Here is a 19,213-nt window from a genome sequence, read left to right as displayed (position 1 = left end):
AGGTTTGTAGTGGAATTTCCCAGGGGTCAGTATCGGGACTCCTGCTTTTCCTGATATATAAGGGATCTAGACCTTGGTGTACAGGGAACAATTTCAAAATTTGGACGCATTGTAAACGGTGTGGACAGTGTAGAGCTTCAAAAGGACAAAGACAAATTGGTGGAATGGGCGGACAGGTGGCAGATGAAGTTCAATGTGGAGAAATGTGAACTGATACATTTTGGTAGGAAGAACATGGAGTATAAAAAAAGGGTGCTACTGTAAAGGTGATGCAGGAGCAGCTGGTTGTATATGTACATAAATCGTTAAAGATGGCAGGACGGGAAGATAGTGCAGTTAATAAAGCATACAGTATCCTAGGCTTTATTAATAGAGGCAAGAGCAAGGAGGTTATGTTGAACTTATGTAAGACACCAGTTAGACCACAGCTTATTGTGTACAGTTCTGGGCGCTGCATTTTAGGAAGGATCTGAAGGGATTGGAGAGAGCACAGAAGACATTTACGAGAATGGTTCCAGGGATGAGGAATTTCAATTAGGGAGTTGGGACTATTCTCCTTGGAGAAATGAAGGCCGAGAGGAGATTTGATGGAGATATTCAAAACCATGAGGAGTCTGGACAGAGTAGTTAGTGAGCGAATGTTCCCATTCAGGGAAGGATCATAAATGAGAGGACACAGATTTAAAGCAATTGGCAAAAGAAGCAAAAGTCATATGAGAAAAAAAGTTTTTCACACAGCGAGTGTTTAGGGTCTGAAATGCAATGAGAGTGTGGAGAGTGTTTAGGGTCTGAAATGCACAGCCTGAGTATGTCCTGGAGACAGGCTCAATCAAGGCATTAAAGAGGGAATTAGCTGATTATTTGAAAAGAAACAATATGCAGGGTTATGGGGAGAAGGCAAGGGACTGTCACTAGGTGAATTGCTCACTCACAGAGCCAGTGCAGACATGATGAGCCAAATGGCCTCCTTCTGCACTGTTAACAGTTTTGTGATTCAGTTGTGTATTGTTTCTGATACAGGACTGATGGGCAAAATGGGCTTTAAAAGTAGGTTTTCTAACTGTTGGCTCCTGTCAGTATAAAATATTATTTGTCCTACAACAATAACGTCCAAACGATTCTAGCCATAGTAGTTTCAAACAACATTGACTTTAATAGATATTGGCTAGTAACAGTATTTTCTATTGCAAATATCCTACATATTACATTAAATAACAAGCAAAATAGTTAAGCAAGTAACATAACCTGACTCTTTAGCCTCAAGTGATCAGTACTTGCTCTCTAAGCTGCAGAATTCTGACCACCCTGAGAATTCTCTAACTTTTGGAAGTAATTATGTCCAACCCTTTTACCTTGTGCTGCACCTACACATCTCTTCATTTTATCTCTTGGTCTGAATCCTATCCCCATCCTAACTCTATGTTAACCGTAGGTAGGTTTCATCACATATTACCATGAGTTTTCAGACTTCATCTCTTGGCTGAAGAAAGAGCATGTCCCTCTTTTTAAACCCCTTGCCTATCACCTCCACCTCTAGACCCAAGTATAATTATGATGAGCTCAAGGACACCTTCACCAATGAGATCAAGGACATTTTATCAGCTCTCCCACAGTCTATCCTTCACTTGCCCACCAAGGGAAATCTTCTTCTAAAGATTCCCCCTGCTTGAGCATTGAATTGCATCTTTCTCTAGTTTCTCTCCTGTTACGATCCTTGGCCAGACCCGGGAATGTGGGGTGAGATCTGATTAAACAAAATGTTATTGGTCCCAAAAGTAGATGCAGGTTGAGACTCAAGGCACCTGCTTTTGGAATAAAGCAACAAGATTCCACAGATTTTGAGCAAACCAAAAACAAACTTGACTATACATGTTCAGAAAAGTAAAACAATTTATATGTATCTTATACTCTAACATTCAGGTAAGGATGAATTAACAAACTGGTTGAACACACCACACTGCAGAATAAATGACAGATGCAACCAAGACAGAATCCACGGATTTATCAAGAACTCACCCAGACGTCAGTAAACACCAAGTCAAACAATCTAATTGAAACTTCGTCTCACAAGGGATTCCAACCTCCATATTTGGAGGACTCGCCTTGGAATTCTCTCCAAAAGGCACTCCCACTCGCATGGCTTTAACAATGGTCCACCACACAAGGTTTCAATTTCACCTTGAGATCCCTTCTCCCTAGGTTCCTAAGTCTGCGCTTAATGGTGTTATTTCAGCTCCTTGCTGGACAACTAGCTTCACCGAGCTGGCATTGCCCCTGATATTTTCCAAACTCCTGCCTCCTGGCTGTACTCAGCTACATAAGACTCCCAGGGCTTCCCCTGAGCCCTCTTCTCAGCTCCTCAGAGCTTACAGCAGCCCTTTAGCTACATCAAACTTCTTGGGTGGCAGACTGCCTCAAGAAGAACTGCTCACTGAGTCTTGAACTGATCTGGGGACCTATCAAAACACTCCCAGAGGATCCCACCCTTGTTACTAGGCAGGAACCAATGTAACAAGCATTGGACTATCTTGTACCTTAAATGTTACAAACTCCACAGGTGGCTAATTTAGCACTCGGGGACACACAGATCAATGGATTTCATGATACTCCTATCTCCCCTATGCCCTCTCCGAACTCAGCTCTTTCATGAGACCTACCTCGCATTCCCTCAAACCTATTCCCATCAAACTATTGACCACCTAAATTCCCACCCAGGCCTCCATATTAGCTGATATTATTAATGATGGTTCTCTCTCTTCAAGCGTTGTCCCTCTCTCCTTTAAATCTGCCATCATCACCTCTCCTCAAAAACAGCCTGGACTTCACTGTCCTTGTAAAATACTGCCCCATCTTTAAATTCCTTTTCCTCTCCAAAGTTCTCAAAGCATTCTATCACAGCCCTAATCCATGCCATTTTATCTGGAACTCCATGCTGGAAACACTTCTATCAGGTTTCTGAAAGCAGTTGCCGTGAGGAAATGTTTATGGTACTGTAGTGGGAGGTAGAGAACAATGGTTTTGAATGAGAAGAAAAAGGTGTGGAACAAGGCAAGATGCTCAGAAGAGGGGACAGTACCAGAGGAGTGAGGGAGCTATACCAAGGTGCAATCTGGTAATAAGTGCTACACCACCATCACTGCAATTTTGTCAGGCAAGCAGTGGCAAATACAGCCAGACCAGGAGACTTCATTTGGGAGAAGGTGCCATCATCCCTCAGGCCAGATTTCCATTAAGGCCATGATGTCAATACAATCATCCACAATAAGTTCATAGCTGATAAGAGCCCTGTTGACAAGCAAATCAGCTGGAAGGAGATGCTTAGTGGGACAGAGAGCAGGTCTGCTGGTAAAGTCCAAAGTTGGAGGGGTGAGTTGGAAAGGAAGGAGATTGGCAAAGGTTAGCCCCCAGCTGATGTACGTGGCATGGGCAAGAGAGTATCAGGTAATCTGTTGTTGCTTGTAATAAGCCATCACTGAATGCCTCAGTGGACCCTTTGGAAAATGCCAAGGGAAACTGTAGGTTTATCCAAGAGGAGTCAAGCCTGGGGCAATGGCAAGAGAGCAGCACAGATGACGAGTAATGAAAGGTTGAGTTAGGGAATTGGGAGTGCAGAGTAGTCGAGGGGGGGGAAAAGTCAAAGGAGACATGACAATAGAAGAAAGGGATCTAGGAGAGTTAGAGAAAAGTGAAAAAAAACCCAGCAGCAATAGAAATAGTGATGGGCTCTGGTCTGGAGTGGCAGCCAAAAACACGAATGGACTTGGAGAGTTCAAGTTCAATAGGCATGGTTATATAAAAATTAGGATGCATAAAAACTTGATAATAAATGGTTAATTATAATTGATGAGAGATAATAGGAAGGAGTCCAGAGTGAAAGTCAGAGGTCTTGTATTGGAGTTATGACGACTAGGTCAAGTGGAGCATAGCAGATTAAACGATTATCCCACAAACAGTTCTACTTGGCTCTGGTGCAAACCAGAACGTGGTTAAAAAGTTAATTTTCCATTTGCACCCCATGACAAAATTAAGGGTGGTCTACACCAAATCAATAGATATACAAGAGATTGATATAAATAACTTAAATCAGAAGACAAAAAACTTACATAAAATTTATTTACAATGTTGCACATTAGTTAAAAATGCTCCAGTTACATAAACTTATGTCACAGTACAGTTTCTACACATTTTTAAAGTTTTTAGTGTAAATGTATGCTCTCACAAGCTAAACATAGTTAGTTTGGCATGAATAGCACAAAATGGTTACCAGTATTGTTTTTAATGCATCAGAAGGCACATTTTGTTGTTGAAAAGGCACTGGAAAAAAAGTGGAGGTAGAGAAAGAAAAATCAAAAGTATAACGCTAAGCTTGCATGTAAGAAAACAAAGTAACACTAAAATATAAAAATTCCTTTAACCTCTATTGACCCTTAAAAAAAATGTACAAATTATAACGATGTGGCTCAAGACAATGAGAATTAATTAAACAAAGTTTCAAAACTTACACAAATAAGTTTCCTCAGGTATAAAAACACAAGTGCTTGACAAGTTGCTTCGAGAAATTGAAAATGGAAATTACTTTGGAGCTATAGAAATCATTTTTAAAAATAGTACGCTAGATACAGATCATCCATCCCTTCATGTAATTTGACCAACCCTTGAATAAGCCCAAGCATTTCTGCTTCACTTGTCCAAGATGTTCCTTCCAGGCCTTAATGAGTCTTTGCATGAGGGCCACCCTCACATTCGTACTTAATAGAATGAAACTGCTGAAGGAAAAATTAACTATTTTCTAGTATCCCACCATGTTTAGATTAGCCTCTAATATGCCATTCAATATCCTGTATGCTTCTACAAGGTAATTTCTTCCAGTCTCTTTTCAAGGCTAAAACTTTTGAATCTCAGCTCAAAACAAAATTCTTTGATTCTAAGGATCACCCTCATGGCTCTTCTCTATAACACTTTCATTGCTTGAATATTTAAAGCTTATGGTTGGTAATATCAGTTCAGGGTACAAAGGCAGATATATAAAGTAGACTGTACCCTGTTTAGCATTCAACTTCTGTTTCATTCTTTTAGAAAATAATCTACATTTTGATGCATCTTAAATTCCAAGTTTCCAAGAAGGATCCAACGTTTGAGGGGAGGTGGAGATCTGCACAAAGCTCATTTCAGTCCTTCCAGTTGTTAGTTATGCACCCAATTACATAGATTTACAAGTACATTCTTAAAAGGTTTATTTGCAGCATTTAATACATTCAGCTTAAATACCATTCAAATTTGTAAATAATTCAACAAATTCAGTACAGGATTCTGGCTGAGCACACTGAATAGAAGACGTCATGTAATTAAAGGTCTTGTAATTTTACCCTGTATGCAAAATAGTTTGTATAAAAATATCTCTAGCTAGTGCCCATTATAAATATTAAAAAGTTACACAAATATTTACTATTTGGAATATACTCTATATACATATGAAGGCTGATTTGAATTTCAAGTTAGGAGCAGTGCAACTTAAATGCATTTGGATTCCTTGTTTCACTTAGTCCCATTTCTGTTCTCAAGAAAAGTTCAAATAGAAGGATGGGCTTTTGTATTTATTTATAGAAAGCACAAAATAAGTTGAGTTTTGTCAAATAGTCATGAAGAAAACTTGCTGTAAAGATTTTGCTAAACTTTTAAAGTTCTCTAAAAGTTATCATTCCAGTTCATGACTTTATCATATTCTTGAATTCTCTGTTTGATATGAGAGAGTTTGTTTTTCAAATATTCACAACGCTCTTTTTTCTCCAGGAATGTGGGATCCTGTATAAATGAAAACATAATGAAGCATTACATCATCCAGCACTGATGCATTAACAATCTTTGAAAATACTAAATAAAAAACTCAAGTTATCAAATGTGCAAAGCTCATTTGACAGCACATTATGAATTATCATTTTTCTTGAATCTCGCTCAACAATTGTGACCAATTCAAAAGAGAAGGATGAAATGGTTATCATTTTTACACAAGCTCTATGTTTGGGATATGCCCATTTTCTATTGGAACACATTTTTTCAGCTATGAATTCCATCATTAGGTTCTGACCATACCAGAATAAGAGTTCTCTTAATTACCTGTCTTGTGTAGTTACAATTCCAAGCTTGTGGAAGGTGGAAAACAAGTCCAAGAGACCACATTGATCACACTTACATTAGCTGGTGTTTCACCTATCTTTTACAAGCAGTGATCACTACTCCAGCTTTGGAGTAGGAACTTTGTATACAGGAAGCCAAGGTTCTCGCTATGGTTTAATGTGAAGGTTTTGACGACTGAAGCAGGTTAACTGAATCAGGTGGGCATGGTGCTCATAATAGATGCACAAGCCTTCAAACTCTAAGTTTAGAAAGAATCTAAATAATTCAAAATAAATAAATAAATAAATAAATACAGCCTTTGGAAATTCACCAATGATGGCTAACGTTGAACTGGCAGCCTGAAAATGCATTTATTTTCCTATAGATAGGAATTCCTTGCAACAGAAACATCAATATTCTCAAGTTATCACTTGGGAAAGTCATCCAGGAGACTGGACAGTCCAACTACAAAATAAAGGTCTTCTATCCACCACCACCACTTCACATTTTTCATCAAGACGGTATCAATTTTAAATGCAATCCATCAATGTTACAACAGATCAGTTTCTTGTAAAAGTGTTACTATTTTATACTTACATTTTTTTTCTTCTGATACTCCTGGAAAACTTTTGTGATCCTATCATACTCCTAAATTTAGAAAACATGTGTATAATTAGATCTTAGTATAGGATGGCTGGTTGTCTGAATATTAAACATATCATAAAGCTCAAGATTTTTCTCTCCTCATTGTTGGAACTTTTGCAGGTTATCTCCCTCCTCCAAATAGAAGTTATTTTTCCCCTCAAAAAATTAAAAACAAAATGTATAAATCCTTGGGAACAGTTACTGATCTTAACTAATTTTATGTGGATATAGGTGGTGGTTTGCCATAGGGGTAGAAGGTGTAAGGTAAATCACACCACGGTGCTCTGACACCTCCCTCAGTGGCTGACTCAGAGGTATCCATTCTTAGTTGGAGAATGTGGGAGTCAACATTTATTCAATATCAGTTTTTAGGCTCTTTTGATGGCTAGTAGCTGGTTAGATCATCCCAAGTTGAATTCTAGGCACTTGCTAAAGGGGTGGCCCAGGGTGCTATAATTAACTTTAGCACCCTGAGATAGAGAGTGGGGAGAAAAAAATACTTGTAGTTGGAACCCTGGTCACTATCCATGACAACAAATGCATAGGGGCAGGGTTTGGTTTATCTGCACAGACCTCTATAGTTGAATAGCTTGCTGATGCTGTCACGATCAAGTTCGCACACACATAAAGGCCTTTATGGCAAGGTAATGGAGAGTTCCAGGCCACTGTGGAATTGTACCTATTCAAGAACTCCACACCTTCAGGATAGGGAAAAAATACTGGTCTCAAGATTATAAAGGCATACCCAAAGATAGGTATGTTTCTGGGCAACTAATCTTGTATTTTAAATTATGGTTTGTTGTATCCACAATACAAGTGGGAATGACAAATGCCAGATTTGATACTGTTGCTCAGAAGATAAATAATTTAGCTTTTTTTAAAACTGTATTTAACTTAAAGGGTTTTTTTCTTTCAACTAGAGGCATGGCAGGGCAGCTCAGTCCCGTGTTATGTACCGCCTGCAACATGTGGGAAGTCCAAGATGCTCCTTGCGCTCTGACCGACCATGTGTGCAGGAAGTGCCACCAGCTGCAGCTACGTGAGCTCCGAGTTTAGGAGCTTGAGCGGCAGCTGGAGGCACCGAGGTGCATCCGCGAGGCTGAGAATTTTGTAGATAACATGTTTTTAGAAGTGGTCACCCCACAGCTTACGGAAGTGCAGACAGAGGGGGAATGGGTGACCAGTCAGAAGATATCAGGCAGGTAGTCAGGAAATCCCCTAGGTGCATCTCACTTGAGAACCGTTTTTGTGTTGGAAAACGGTGAAACTGACGAGGAGTGCAGCCACATTCATGGCACTGAGTGGCTTAGCTGCAGGGGGGAAAGGGTGGGGGGAGAGGAACAAGAGGGGAAGAACAGTAGTGGTAGGAGACTCAATAGTAAGGGGAACAAGACAGGTGTTTCTACAGCCATAGACGTGACTCCAGGATGGTACGTTGCCTCCCTGGTATCAGGGTCAAGGATGTCACTGAACGGTTGCAGGGCATTCTAAAGGGGGAGGGCAAACAGACAGATTGTGATACATATTGGTACCACTGACATTTGTAGAATGAGGGATGAGGTCCTGCAAGCAGAATTTAGGGAGCTAGGAAGCAGGTTAAAAGACAGGACCTCAAAAGTAGTAATCTCTGGATTACTTCCGGTGCCACGCGCTAGTGCGTATAGAAACAGGAGGTTAGTCCAGATGAATGTGTGGCTGGAGAGATGGTGCAGGAAGGAGGGCTTTAGATTTCTGGGACATTGGGACTGTTTCTGGGGGTGGTGGGACCTGTACAAGGTAGATGGGTTGCACCGGAACCGTAATGGGACCAACATCCTTGTGGGGAGGTTTGAGAGTGCTGTTGGGGAGGGTTTAAACTAACTTGGCAGGGGGTTGGGATCCTCAAAGGAGGTTCAGCAGGGGGAATTGCACAGCCAAAATTAGGAGAGCAAGTGAGTCTGGAAGGCATAGAAATTATAGGCCAGCTAAGGCACAACGGGTTTTGGCAAGGCTGGATGGTATTTATTTTAATGCAAGGAGTCTGACGAATAAGGCAGATGAGTTGAGGGCACAAATTAACACATGGAAGTATGATGTCATTGCTGTCACAGAGACATGGTTGAGAGAGGGGCAGGATTGGCAGCTCAATATTCCAGGATATAGGGTCTTCAGGCAAGACACGGAAGGTGGTAAAAGAGGGGGTATCACAATATTGATCAAGGAATCAATTACAGCAGTGAGGAGGGATGACATCTTAGAAGGCACCTCAAATGAAGTCAAATAGGTAAAACTGAAAAACAAAAACGAGCAATCACATTGCTGGGAGTGTACTATAGGCCCCCCAATAGTCAGAGAGAAATAGAAGAGCAGATATGTAGGCAATTTTCAGAGAAGTGTAAAAATAATAGGGTCGTAATAGTGGGGGATATCAACTTTCCCTAACATTAACTGGGTTAGACATATTGTGACAGGTTTAGAGGGAGCAGAATTCTTAAAATGCATCCGGAAGAGGGGGCTGTCCTGGACTTAATTTTAGGGAAGGAAGCTCGGCAAGTGGTACAGGTATCAGTGGGGGAAGCATTTTGCAGATCGTGATCATAACTCCGTTAGATTCAAGGTTGTAATGGAAAAGGACAAGGATGGGCCAGAAATCAGAACTCTAAATTGGGGAATGCCAATTTTAATAGGATCAGATATGAATTGGCCAGAATGGACTGGGAGCAGCTACTTCTAAGTAAATCTGTGTCAGAGCAATGGGACTCATTCAAGGAGGAAATAGGGAGAGCACAGAGCTAACATATTCCAGTCAAGATAAAGGGTGGAACCACCAAATCCAGGGAACCCTGGATGTCGAGGGACATACAGGATTGGATAAGGAGAAAAAGGGAGGCTTATAGTAGATACAGAGGGCTCAAAACAGCAGAAGCCCTAAAGGAGTATAGAATGTGTAGGAGGGAACTTAAAAAAAGGAAATTAGGAGAGCAAAAAGGGGGCATGAAAAACATTAGTAGGTAAAATAAAGGAAAATTCAAAGTTATTTTACAAGTACACTAAGAGTAAGAGGATAACTAGGGAAAGAGTAGCGCTCATTAAGGACCATAGTGGTAATGTGTGTGTGGAGCCGGAAGTCGTAGGTAGGGTTCTAAATGAATACTTTGTGTCGGTGTTCACAAGTGAGAGGGATGACATGGGTATGGAAATCAGGCAGGGGGACTGTAATTTTAATTAAAGAAATTAGCATAGAAAGGAATAAGGTTCTAAGTGGTCTGGCAGCTTAAAAGTAGATAAATCTCCAGGCCCGGATGAAATATATCCCAGTTCTATTGAGTGAGGCAAGAGAGATAGCAGGGGCGCTGGCAATTTTCAATACCTCTCTGGCCACAGGACTGGAGGACAGCCAATGCGGTGACATTATTCAAGAAGGGAGGAAGGGAGAAACCAGGGAACTATAAGCTAGTCAGTCTAATCTGTTAGCGGTGGGGAAACTATTGGAGGCAATTCTGAAGGACACAATTAATCCACACTTGGAAAGGTAGGGATTAATCAAGGACAGTCAGTGTGGTTTTGTTAAGGGGAGGTCACGCCTGACCAATTTGATTGAATTTTTCGAAGAGGTGACCAGGTGTGTGGATGAGGGCAATGCATTTGACGTAGTCTACTTGGACGTCAGCAAGGCTTTTGATAAGTCCCGCATGGTAGACTGATAACGAAGATAAGAGCCCATGGGATCCAAGGGAATTTGGCATATTGGATCCAGAATTGGCCGAGCAGCAGGAAGCAGAGGGTGATGGTCGAGGGGTGTTTTTGTGACTGGCTGCCTGAGTCCAGTGGGGTTCCACAGGGATCGGTGTTGGGTCCCTGGCTGTTTGTGGTATATATAAATGATTTAGACTTGAATGTAGGAGGGTTGATCAGTAAGTTCGTGGATGACATGAAAATTGGTGGAGTGGTAAATAGTGAGGAGGATAGCCTTAGATTACAGGAGGATATAGACGGGCTGGTCAGATGGGCTGATCAGTGGCAAATGGAATTTAATCCGGATATGTGTGAGGTGATGCACTTGGGCAGGACAAACTAGGCATGGGAATACACAATGAATGGTAGGACCCTGGGAAGTACTGAGGATCAAAGGGACCTTGGTATGCATGTCCACCGATCCACTAAGGGAGCAGGACAGATAGATAAGACGGTTAAGGCAGCATAGAGGATACTTGCCCTTATTAGCTGAGGCACGGAATATAAGGCCAGGGAGGTTATGCTAGAACTGTATAAAATGCTGGTTAGGCCACAGCTAGAGTATTGCGTGCAGTTCTGGAATCCACGTTATAGGAAGGATGTGATTGCACTAGAGAGTGCAGAGGAGATTTACCAGGATGTTGCCTGGGCTGGAGAGTTTTAGTTATGAGGAGAGTTTGGATAGGCTGAGGTTATTTCCCCTGGAGCAGAGGAGATTGAGGGGGGACATAATTTTCTACACTTCAATCATGAGGAGCATAGATAAGATAGACAGAAAGGAGCTTTTCCCCTTGGTGAAGGAATCAATAACCAGGGGGGCACAGATTTAAGACAAGGGGGAGGAGGTTTAGAGGGGATGTGAGGAAGGATTTTTTCACCCAGAGGGTGGTGGGAATCTGGAACTCACTGCCAGAAACCCTCATAACATTTAAGTAGTATTTGGATGCCATGGCATTCAAGGCTATGGACTGAGTGTTGGAAAATGGGATTAGAATAGTTAGGTACTTGTTTGAGCAGCGCAAACTCAATGGGCCAAAGGGCCTTTTTCTGTGCTGTAGACCTCTATGACTATGACGTGGGATGTTGGGTTGGCTGGCTGGGCCAGCATTTATTACGCAACCCTAGTTTCCCTTGAAAAAAGGTGGTCGTGAGTTACCTTCTTGAACCGCTGCATCCACGTGGTTTAGGTACATCCCATGTCATAGTCATAGAGGTCTACAGCACAGAAAAAGGCCCTTCAGCCCATCGAGTCTGCACTGGTCAAACAAGTACCTAACTATTCTAATCCCATTTTCCAACACTTGGTCCATAGCCTTGAATGCCATGGCGTCCAAATACTACTTAGGAAGGGAGTTCCAAGATTTTGACCCAACGACTGTGAATGAACGGCAATATATTTCCAAGTCAGGATGGTAGGTGGCTTGGAGGGGAACTTCCATGTGGTGGTGTTCTCATGTGTCAGCTTCCCTTGTCCTCCGACATGGTAGTGGGAAATACAGGACTGAAGATGTTGTATCTGAATGCACGCAGTATACGAAATAAGGTAAATGAGCTTGTGGCGCAGATTGAAATTGGCAGGTATGATGTGGTGGGCATCGCGGAGACATGGCTGCAAGGGGATCAGGACTGGGGGCTAAATATCCAAGGATATACATCCATTAGAAAAGATAGGCAGGTTGGCAGAGGGGGTGGGGTTGCTTTGTTAGTAAGAAATGAAATTAAATCGAAAGCAAGAAATGACGTGGGGTCAGATGATATGGAATTGCAAAGGTAAAAAAACCATAATGGGAGTTATGTACAGGCATCCGAACAGTAGTCAGGATGTGGGGCACAAGATACACCAGGAGATAGAAAAGGCTTGTAAGAAAGGCAATGTTACAGTGATTATGGGGGGTTTCAATATGCAGGTAGACTGGGAAAATCAGGTTGGTAGTGGATCCCAAGGAAAGGAATTTGTGGAATGTCTACGAGATGGCTTTTTGGAGCAGCTTGTGGTGCAGCCCACGAGGGAACAGGCAATTCTAGATTTAGTGATGTGTAATGAGGCAGATTTGATAAGGGAGCTTAAGGTGAAGGAACCCTTAGGAGGAAGTGACCATAATATGATAGAATTTACCCTGCAATTTGAGAGGAAAAAGCTGGAATCAGATGTAACGGTATTACAGTTCAATAAAGGCAACTACAGAGGCATGAGGGAGGAGCTGGCCAGAATTGACTGGGAGATGAGCCTGGCAGGAAAGACAGTGGAACAGCAATGGCAGGAGTTTCTGGGAGTAATTTGGGAGACACAGCAAAAACTCATCCCCAGGAAGAAACATACTAAAGGGAGGACGAGGCAACCATGGCTGACAAGGGAAGTCAGGGACAGCATAAAAGCTAAAGAGAAAGCATACAATGCGCTGAAGAGCAGTGGGAAACCAGGGGATTGGGAAGCCTAGAAAAACCAACAGAGGACACCTAAAAAAAAGAGGGAGAAGATTAAATGAGGGTAAACTAGCCAGTAATATAAAAGAAGATTGCAAGAGTTTTTTTAGATTTATAAAAAGGGTAGGAGAGAGGCAAAATTGGACATTGGGCCGCTGGAAAGTGACGCTGGAGTAGTAGTGGGGAACAAAGAAATGGCGGAAGAACTGAATAGGTACTTTGCATCAGTCTTCACGGTGGAAGACACGAGTAACATCCCCAAAGTTCAAGAGAGTCGGGGGGCAGAGGTGAGTATGGTGGCCATTACCAAGGAGAAGGTGCTAGGAAAACTGTAAGGTCTGAAGGTGGATAAATCACCTGGACCAGATGGATTACACCCCAGAGTTCTGGAGGAGATAGCTGAAGAGATAGTGGAGGCGCTAGTGGTGATCTTTCAGGAATCACTGGAGTCAGGAAGGTTCCCAGAGGACTGGAAAATCGTTAATGTAACCCCCCCGTTTAAGAGAGTGAGGCAAAAGACGGGAAATTACAGGCTGATTAGCCTGACCTCGGTCGTTGGTAAGATTTTAGAGTCCATTATTAAGGATGAGATTTCAGAATTCTTGGAAATGCATGGTAAAATAGGGCAAAGTCAACATGGTTTCATCAAGGGGAGGTCATGCCTGACAAATCTGTTAGAATTCTTTGAGGAGGTAATGAGTAGGTTAGACAAAGGAGAGCCAATGGATGTTATCTACTTGGACTTCAAGTAGACAAGGTGCCGCACGGGAGGCTGCTCAGTAAGATAAGAGCTCATGGTGTTAGAGGCAAGGTACTAGCATGGAGAGAAGATTGGCTGTCTGGCAGGAAGCAGAGAGTGGGGATCAGGGGGTCCTTCTCAGGATTCCGGCCAGTGACTACTGGAGTTCTGCAGGGGTCAGTGTTGGGACCACAACTTTTCACTTTGTACGTTAATGATCTAGATGAAGGAACTGAGGGCATCCTGGCTAAGTTTGCAGATGATACAAAGATAGATGGAGGATCAGGTAGTATTGAGGAGGTGGGGAGGCTGCAGAAGGATTTGGACAGGTTAGGAGAATGGGCAAAGAAGTGGCAAATGGAATACAACGTGGGGAGGTGTGAGGTCATGCACTTTGGTAGGAAGAATAGAAGCATAGACTATTTTCTAGATGGGGAGAGAATTCAGAAATCGGAGTGCAAAGGGACTTGGGAGTCCTAATCCAGGATTCTCTTAAGGTTAACTTGCAGGTTGAGTCGGTAGTTAGGAAGGCAAATACAATGTTGGCATTTATTTCGAGAGGACTAGAATATAAAAGCAGGGATGTGCTGCTGAGGCTTTATAAGGCTCTGGTCAGACCACATTTAGAATATTGTGAGCAATTTTGGGCCCCGTATCTCAGGAAGGAGATGCTGGCCCTGGAGAGGATCCAGAGAAGGTTCACAAGAACGATCCCAGGAATGAAAGGCTTAACATATGAGGAACGTTTGAGGATTCTGGGTTTAGAAGGATGAGGGGGGATCTGATTGAAACTTACAGAATACTGAAAGGCCTGGATAGAGTGGATGTGGGGAAGATGTTTCCATTAGGAGAGACTAGGATCTGAGGGCACAGCCTCAGAGTAAAGGGAAGACCTTCTGGAACAGAGATGAGGAGAAACTTCTTTAGCCAGAGAGTGGTGAATCTATGGAATTCATTGCCACAGAAGGCTGTGGAGGCCAGGTCATTGAGTGTATTTAAGACCGAGATAGATAGGTTCTTGATTGGTAAGGGGATCAAAGGTTACGGGGAGAAGGCAGGAGAATGGGGTTGAGAAACCTGTCAGCCATGATTGAATGGCAGAGCAGACCCGATGGGCCGAATGGCCTAATTTCTGCTCCTATGTCTTATGGTCGTGGGTTTGGAAGGTGATATTGAAGGAGCCTTGGTGAATTCCTGCAGTGCATCTTGTAGATAGTACATACTGTTGTTAATGTGCATCAGTGAGTGAAGGGAGTGAATGTTTGTGGATGGGGTGCCAATCAAACGTGCTGCTTTGTCCTCGATGGTGTCAAGCTTCTTGAGTGTTGTTGGAGCTGCACTCATACAGGCAAGTGGGGAGTATTTCATCACACTCCTGACTTGTGCCTTGAAGATGCTGGTCAGCTTTGGGGAATCAGGACAAGTTACTAGCTGCAGGATTCCTAGCCTCTCTCCTGCTCTGGTAGTCACAGAATTTATATGGCTAGCCCAGTTCAGTTTCTGGTCAATGATAACCCCCAGGGTGTTGATAGTGGGGGATTCAGTGATGGTTGTGCCATTGGGCATCAAGGGGTGATGGTTAGATTCTCTCTTGTTGGAGATGGCCATTGCCTGGCACTTGTGTGGCACCAATGTTACTTGCCACTTGTCACCGAAGCCTGGATATTGTCCAGGTCTTGCTGCATTTGGACATGGACTGCTTCAGTATCGGAGTAGTCATGAATGGTGTTCAACATTGCACAGCGAACATCCGCACTTCTGACCTTACGATGGACGGAAGGTCATTGATGAAGGAGCTGTAGATGGTTAGGCCGAGGACACTACACTGAGGAACTCCTGTAGTGATATCCTGGAGCTGAGATGACTGAACTCCGACAACCACAACCATCGTCCTTTGTGCTCGGTATGTCTCCAACCAGCGGAGAGTTTTCCCCCTGATTCCCATTGACTCTAGTTTTGCAAGATGCCACACTCGGTCAAATGCTGCCTTGATGTCAAGGGCAGTCACTCTCACCTCACCAAGGGAATTCAGCTCTTTTGTCCATGTTTGAACCAAGGCTGTAATGACGTCAGAAGCTGAGTGGTCCTGGTGGAACCCAAACTGGGCGTCAGTGAACAGGTCATTGCTAAACAAGTGCTGCCTGACAGCACTGTTGATGACTCCTTCCATTACTTTACTGATGGAGAGTGGACTGATGGGGCGGTAATTGGCCGGGTCAGATTGGTCCTACTTTTTGTGCACAGGATGCACTTGGGCAATTTTCCACATAGCTGGGTAGATGCCAGTGTTGTAGCTATACTGGAACAGTTTGGCTAGGGGCGCTGCAAGCTCTGGAGCACGGCAAGCTCTGGAGCACAAGCCTTCAGTACTATTGCTGGAATATTGTCATAGCCTTTGCACTATTCAGTGTCTTCAGCTGCTTCTTGATACCATTTGGAATTAATCAAATTGACTGAAGACTGGCATCTGTGATGCTGGGGACTTCTGGAGGAGGTTGGGATGGATTATCCATTCAGCACTTCTGGCTGAAGATTGTTGCAAATGTTTCAGCCTTATCTTTTGTATTAATGTCCTGGGCTCCCCCATCATTCAGGATGGGGATATTTGTGGAGCCTCCTTCAGCGAGGTGTTTAATTGTCCACCACCATTCACAATTGGATGTGGCAGAACTGCAGAGCTTAGATCTGATGCATTGATTGTGGGATCGCTTAGCTCTATCACTTGCTGCTTAAGCTGTTTAGCATGCAAGTAGTCCTGTGTTGTAGCTTCACCAGGTTGATATTTCATTTTTAGGTATGCCTGGTGCTGCTCCTGGCATGCCCTCCTGCACTCTTCATTGAACTAAGGTTGATCCCCTGCCTTGATGGAAATGGTAGAGTGGGGGATTTGCCAGGCCATGAGGTTACAGATTGTGTTCTGCTGTGATGGCCCACAGCACCTCATGGTTGTCCAGTCTCAAGTTGCTAGATCTGCTCGAAATCCATCATTTTGCACGGTGGTAGTGCCATACATGATGGAGGGTATCCTCAATGTGAAGGCAGGACTTCGTCTCCACAGTGACTGTGTGGTGGTCACTCCTACCAAGATTGTCATGGACAGATGCACCTCCAGCAGGCAGGTATGTTTTTCCATTGTGTTGGTTCCGTAACCACCCAGGAGTACATTCTGTGCCCTTGCCACCCTCAGTGCTTCCTCCCAGTGGTGTTCAATATGAAGGAGCACATAATTCATTAGCTGAGAGAGGATAGTACGTGGTAATCAGCAGGAGTTTTCCTTGCCCGTGTTTAGCCAGATGCCATGAGACTTCATGGGGTCCGGAGTCGATGTTGATGACTCCCAGGACAACTTCATATACCATTGTGCCGCCACCTCCACTGGGTCAGGGCGTACCCAGGGACGGTGGTGTCTGGGACATTATCTGTAAGATATGATTCCATGAGGATGACTAGTCTGTGAGACAGCTCTCCCAACTTTGGCATGAGCCCCTGCTAAGGAGGACTTTGCAGGTCAACAGGACTGAGTTTGCCGTTGTCGTTTCAGGTGCCGAGGTCAATGCCTGGTGGTCCGTCTGGTTTCTTTGTAGTGGTTTGATATAACTGAGTGGCTTGCTAGGCCTTTCCAGAGGGTCTGGAGTCATATGTAGGCCAGACCAGTAAGGACAGCAGATTTCCTTCCCTAAAGGACATTAGTGAACCAACAATCAACAATGGTTTCATGATCATCATTAGACCTTTAATTCCAGATTTTTTATTGAATTCAAATTCTACCATCTGTCGTGGAGGGATCTGAACCCGGGGCATTACCTTGGGTCTCTGGATTACTAGCCAGTGACAATACCACTATGCCATCACCTCCCCTCTATATGTTTTTGGGAGTGTGTTAATGAGCACCGTGAATCTCCTTTCATGTAATTTACACCTGTATTCTTATGTTTATTGTTGATCCTTTACATACCCAGCCTGGAGCTAAATCATTTTTTTAGCATTACCTGCTGGAAATATGATCCCTCTGCTGGGTACATGTGCAATTACATAACAGTTTTAGACTTAATAATATGACATTTATATACGACATTTTTATCTATCTTGCTGATTTTGAAAGGCCAATTATACAGCACTTTTCAAATCCTTGGGATGTTCCAACAGTCAATGAATTATGTTTGAAATTCAGTCACTCGGCAGAAAATTTGAGCAGTACAAATTACTGTACAAGCAGCAATAGGAAAATGACTGATTTGTTTTGGTGATGTAGGTTGAAGGGATTAATATTCACCCTCATAATGCCATGAGAGCTTTTACGTTCGAGTGAACATGCAAAGTAGGCCTCAATTTAGTGTCCTATCTGAAAGCCAGACCTTGCACAAAATCTTTCTATTCCTGATCCACGATGAACATCCACAATATTGCGAATAGTATCCTCCAAAAGCAGTCAACATTTAACTAAATTTACCATGTAAAGCTACAATTACAGTTTTTCCAATTGTGCTTGTGAAGCTACAAAATGCCTTGGATTTAAGGCTGTATCTTTTATTTTATGCACTTCAGCTTAAATAAATACTTACAAGATATTCACCTAGGACACCTTGCTAGATTTCATCACCAATTGCACTAACCTGTTGGGTCTCTGCATGTTGAGGAAGTCTGCTCATCATGGCATCCATTTCACTGAATTTTTTCAGAACAGTTTGTACTTCTGCGTGAAGCTCTTTGTACTCTGCGTGTTGATCATTAAAGACAGCCTTGTAACGTTCACGTTCTTCAGGGGTTCGAATAGAAGGATATTTACTAAAAAAAACCCAGAGGATCGACACTTAAAAGAAAATCCATTATCTCACTACAATGCCCCACCACATCCTTTAAAACTTTGTGTACTACTTATAGTTTCTAACACCTATTAAATAACCTTGTCATTCTTAAGGTGCATACCTAGATTGCAAATGTCAGAATATCATAGTTGAGCCTGATCCATCAGATGTACAAATATTTGCACTTTCCGTTAGGAGACATTCAATAATAATTGTGGAATGGAAAAGAGAAATTGATTAATTTAAATTCATCCTACATTCCCCAAGGTTAATTGTAGTATCCCATTGAATGCCACCACTAATTAACCTCAGACCAAGAATCAAACATAGATCCTTTTCAAAATTTACTCAATTCTCAGTATGTGGGTATTACTGGGTAGGCCAGGACAACATATGTTGTCCACCTTAGTTGCCTTGAGTAAGCAGTCATCAGCCTGCTTCTTTTAGTGACTATGATACAACTGAATGCCTTGCTAGACTACTTCAAAGGGCAGTCAAGAGTCAATAACATTGGGATTGGACTTGCCAGGTCAGGTGAGGATGGCTGATCACCTTCCTTAAAAAGAACATTTAACCAGTCGACATTTTATAATATTCATGGCCTCTTTTTTTCACGTTTTTAAAAACGGAATCGAATTCTCAAAATGGTGGGCTTTGAACTCATTCTTTACAATTAAAATAAAAAATAGGAGCAGAAAATCATATGGCCTGTCGAGCCTGCTCGACCATTCAATTTGATCATGGCTGAGCTTGAATTTCAACTCCATGTTTC

At 42.7% G+C, this 19,213-nt stretch overlaps 1 protein-coding gene across 6 annotated transcripts in view; it reads right to left on the bottom strand.

Annotated features, from left to right (window-relative positions):
- Positions 1 to 4,096: 4,096 nt before the first annotated feature.
- The window catches only part of marveld2b (MARVEL domain containing 2b), a 74,881-nt gene continuing 59,764 nt past the window's right edge, over positions 4,097 to 19,213 (bottom strand). For all 6 annotated transcript variants that reach the window (XM_041186979.1, XM_041186978.1, XM_041186975.1 and 3 more), the window contains exons 5-7: positions 18,250 to 18,421; positions 6,712 to 6,762; positions 4,097 to 5,802 (exon numbers count right to left, since the gene is read on the bottom strand). In XM_041186979.1, coding sequence (XP_041042913.1) covers positions 5,686 to 5,802; positions 6,712 to 6,762; positions 18,250 to 18,421 — 340 coding nt within the window. In that variant the 3' untranslated portion in view covers positions 4,097 to 5,685. The remainder of the gene's footprint in view (positions 5,803 to 6,711; positions 6,763 to 18,249; positions 18,422 to 19,213) is intronic.

Source organism: Carcharodon carcharias, chromosome 4, assembly GCF_017639515.1.
Source record: "Carcharodon carcharias isolate sCarCar2 chromosome 4, sCarCar2.pri, whole genome shotgun sequence".
Classification (NCBI taxonomy): Eukaryota; Metazoa; Chordata; class Chondrichthyes; order Lamniformes; family Lamnidae; genus Carcharodon; species Carcharodon carcharias.
Note: the sequence above shows the minus strand (reverse complement) of the source record. Positions and strands in the feature narration are given on the sequence as shown.